The sequence below is a fragment of the Amphibalanus amphitrite genome, unplaced genomic scaffold, assembly GCF_019059575.1.
Source record: "Amphibalanus amphitrite isolate SeventyFive unplaced genomic scaffold, NRLGWU_Aamphi_draft 000055F_arrow, whole genome shotgun sequence".
NCBI classification, from domain to species: domain Eukaryota; kingdom Metazoa; phylum Arthropoda; class Thecostraca; order Balanomorpha; family Balanidae; genus Amphibalanus; species Amphibalanus amphitrite.
In genome coordinates this window covers 217,487-221,801 of record NW_024881551.1, presented here as the reverse complement: position 1 = coordinate 221,801, position 4,315 = coordinate 217,487, and the positions used below count along the sequence as shown (strand labels likewise).

At 59.4% G+C, this 4,315-nt stretch overlaps 1 protein-coding gene across 1 annotated transcript; it reads right to left on the bottom strand.

The window, feature by feature from the left end:
- Window positions 1-975: 975 nt before the first annotated feature.
- LOC122378107 lies at window positions 976-2,075 on the bottom strand. Its single transcript, XM_043358782.1, has 2 exons — window positions 1,338-2,075; window positions 976-981 (listed from the first exon to the last, which is right to left on the bottom strand). Exons 1-2 carry the CDS (start codon window positions 2,073-2,075, stop codon window positions 976-978), a joined length of 744 nt encoding a protein of 247 aa, XP_043214717.1.
- Window positions 2,076-4,315: the final 2,240 nt, after the last annotated feature.

The window sequence follows — 4,315 nt, the reverse complement described above, 5'->3', positions numbered from 1 at the left end:
GCTGCAGATCCGTCATCTTGTCTGTCCTCGGCCGGGGTGAGAGCGGCTTTCGCGATCACCATGGTGATGGCCATTACGAGGGCACAGAGCCACGACGCGACGGCCGTGTCAGTGGCTCGGGTGCTGTCCACGCCAGCATCTTCGCTTGAGACGAGGGCAGTTACCGCTGTTGCTGTGTCTGGAAGCGCCTCCTTGAGCCCCGTTGGGCGTCTCGACAGCGCGTCCGCGTTCCCGTGGTCGACTCCCGGTTTCAGGGCCACTTCGAAGTCGAATGTGCTCAATTCCACTGCCCATCTCCCCCGTCTGCCGGTCCCGTCCCTTTCCACTGCGATGGACTGTGGGATGTTTGCGAGGGGTTTGTGGTCTGTCACGATTAGGAATTTGGCACCCACCGTGTACTGTCGGAATCTCCGAATCGCGTGCACTATGGCCCACAGCTCCTTATCATAGGTCGGCCATTTCATTTGGGACTTCGTCAGCGCCTTGCTGTCGTACGCAACGACCCGTTCGGTCTCACCGACCCGCTCTGCCAGTACTGATCCCACAGAGCCATTGCAGGCATCGGTATACAGCACGAATGTCCCTTTGAACGACGGCAGCGACAATATCGGAGGTGACGCCAGCACACTTTTCAGTTGGTTGAAGGCGTGAGTCATCTCGGCTGTCCAGTCCAATCGCCCCGGAGATAGTGCAGCGCTCCTCAGTGGCCGGCTGACCTCGGCGTAGTTTTCTATAAATTTTGCGTAATAACCGCACAAGCCGAGGAAACTTTTCATTTCATCATCGGTTACTGGGGCCGGCCACGTGAGCACTTTCTCGACGTTCCTTAGGTCGGGACGGATGCCCTCCTCCGACACCTGATGGCCGAGGAATGTCACCTCCTTCTTGGCTAGGTGACACTTGTTTGGCTTCAGCTTGAGGCCTGCACGCCGGATCCGCCCGAAGACCTCCTCCAGTGTATCCAGGTGTTCGCTCTCAGTTCTGTTGAATAGAACGACATCATCCAGGTATACTAAACACGTTTTCGTATCCAGCCCTGCCAGCACCAGCTCCATTAGGCGCTGAAACGTCGCACTGGCGTTTTTTAGGCCGAACGGCATCACGCGGAACTGTTGCAGACCCCGTCCTGTCGTGAAGGCCGTCTTCTCTCTGTCTTCCGGGCTCATGCCAACCTGCCAATAACCAGCGGCCATATCCAGGGTGGTGAACCATTGCGCACCGGCCATTGAGTCCAACGCGTCATCAACTCTAGGGAGAGGGTATGCCACTCCTTTCGTGACTCCATTCACCGCCCTCATGTCTACACAGAAGCGAAAAGAGCCGTCCTTCTTTCGCACCAGGACGACGGGGGAACACCATGGACTGGTGCTCTCCTCTATCACCCCGTCCCTCAGCATCTGCTCCTTCTGCAGCTCCACTTGGTCTCGTATTGACGTCGGTATCCTGCGGGCCGGCTGCCGGATCGGGGTGGCATCGCCTGTGTCAATCCGATGCTGCACCAAGTGGGTGCGTCCAATGTCTCCTGAGTGCTGACTGAATATGTCCCGGTACTCCGACACCAGGCTTCTTAGCCGGGACTTGCCATCCTCAGACATGTCGGAGCCGTCCACGTCGACTGCTGTGACTGGTGCCGGAACATCATCATCATCGCCTTGGTCGCTGTCGCTGCCCCGCGGCGACCCGCCACCGGTGACAGCGCCGGCGTGAAGATCATCATCCTCGCTCAGATCGAATTCGTTGTCGCCACCCGGCAGAATCGTGTACAGCGTCCCGATATCGCTGCCCTTAAGAAATCTGGCCTCGTGGGAACCGACATTAGTCAGCTGTATCGGAACAGTGCCATTACCATCCACAGTCACCACCTCCCTCGGAATCAGGAGGTCCTCCCTCTGCGCCGTGTGGCTGGGCTCGATCACTCCCTGCAGCGCACACGGGTTACTCACCTTCCCGTTGACTGGTACCACGGAGGCTCTGACGACGATGACTGACCGCGCCGGCACCACCGTCGTGGCGGCCAACAGAACTCTGGCCCGACTGGGTCGAATGGCGCTGTACGGAGGCAGAGGAATTGACATCCCGGCCAGTCTGATCACTCCCGCCTCGTCATCGATAACAGTGCCATGACGGCAGCAAAAATCACGCCCCAGGACCAACTCGTACATCAGTCCCTTGACCACTGCCGCGCTGGGAGTAGCGAATGTCTTTCCCTGGATTTCGATTGTCAGGTCTTGAACAACCCCCGTGATGTGAAGCGGCTCACCGCCCGCCCCTCGCGCCGTCTGGGATGGCGTCGTTAGCCGACACCCCAGCTCCCGCTGGACATGCTCCTGCAGACCATCGCGAATCATCGTGAAGTCCGCCCCGGAATCCACCAGGGCCCAGACTCGCCGTGTTCCCAACTGCACCTCGACCACCGACGCCGTGATCTGGGACCCTAATGAACGCTGGGCCGATGCTTGTCCCTCAGCACCGGCCGCCATCAGTTTTCCTGACCGGTGTGCTGGGGCTGGTGACGGCTGCTTTGGACTGGTCCGGTATGCGACCGCTGGTCCATCGGGACTGGAAGCATGCGGCAGTCCGCCAGCCAATGCCCGTCCCTACCGCAGCCGAGACAGAACGGAAGTCTCTGTGGTGTAGCAGACTGTCGAGCCGAGCGCGGGCAGTTACGCACCATGTGCCCAGCCTCACCGCATCCAAAGCAACGGCCTCCGTTTTCGGTGGACTGGCGGCCTCTGCCTGCGGTTCCCTGCACCGTACACGCGCGCCGCGTGTGACCGATCTGGCCGCAGTTATAACAGCGCAGGTTGACCGGGGTCGCGGCTGTCGTTAGAGCCACCGCTGACTGATCATAGGCGAGCTGACCAGACTGTCTGCCCCCCAGCTGCCCGCCGTGGTGGTCAGACGTGTCGAGCTCGTGCAGCATTTGCTGCATTTCCATCATGCGGCGCTCCAGCGCCCGCACCCGATCCGTCTCCGTCTCATCGCCGCCTCGTCCCGCGGCAGGTAAGTCACCGGCGACTGATACCGCTTCCCGACCGCGCGGCAGCGCCGTCACGGGACCCGCGACTGCGCCCTCCTGTGAGTTAGCAGCAGGAGCCGCCACTGCAACGGCGCCAGCCGCCGCCGCAGCCGACTGCCGGACTGCCAGCATCGCATCGTGACGTGTCTGCAGCTCTCGGGCTGCAGAAATTGCAGCTGACAGCGTTTTCAGATTTTTGCTGCACAGCTGACTCTGAAGCTGCTCGTTACGCAGCCCGCACAGAAAACGGCTCGTCAAATGGAACTCGACCGGGGCGTCTCCCACGCCCTCGTCTGGATACGCGGCGCGTCCCAGATGACGGATACGATCGGCAAAATCGGCTACTGTCTCCCCAGGTGTCTGCATCGCGCGTGCCAGTTCCGCCTGTGCCTGCAGAGGACCAACCTCCGAGCCGTAACGCACACTCAGCGCCTCGACAACCTGCGCATAATCGGCCTGGGCAGCCGCCGACAACGACGCATATAGGTCCAGAGCCCCATCTTCCAGCAGGGCCGGCAAACACTGCAGACGTTCCGCGGCAGACCAGGTAACAGTTTGTGCCTCGAAGCGGGTCAGCCAGCGGCGCCATTCCTGCCCATTTGCACCGGTAAAGGGTTTAGCCTTTGACATAAAAATCAGCCTGGGATCCATTTCTCCCTCAAACTGATGATAACCGATCGTAATATTTACACTACACGATATCCTATTCCGCCGAAAACATCGATCAAAATGCCGGTCGCAGCTACCTTACCGTGATTCTGGCTCACCAGCTCCGGTTTTTCGGTCGTGGCGTCCTACCGACCGCGCCATTTTGTAACGTTTCTTCTGTATTTTCACTTTCACACAAAACTATGTACACATACGTCAGCACCCCCGCGTCCCCGTCCTTCCGGCTCGCGGTCCGCAAGCCGACTGCCGCCGCGCCGGCCGCGCCGGCGCGCATCGACAACTTCCGGGCCGTGCCGCTAGGTGGCAGCAGCTGCCGGCCGCTATAAACCCCTACAATCGCCTCCAAAGCGGGCCCCCTAGTGTGCGGGCCCCCCACCCATTTTTCAGAATCTCTCCATATTTCATACACATTCTGCTGAGCGGGCCCCCTTTACCTGCACGATAACCCTGAGCGAGTTTGAATCAGAACATTTGGATAGAACAATAGCTCGGTAATCACCCGGTGTTCAATTTTTGCGCAAATTGACCACGACAAAAATATGCTCTGTAAAAATTCGTATCTTTCGAGGCCGAAATGTGCCTCTTCCTCAATATGCATAGCATATATGCAATCGGAACTGTTGCCTG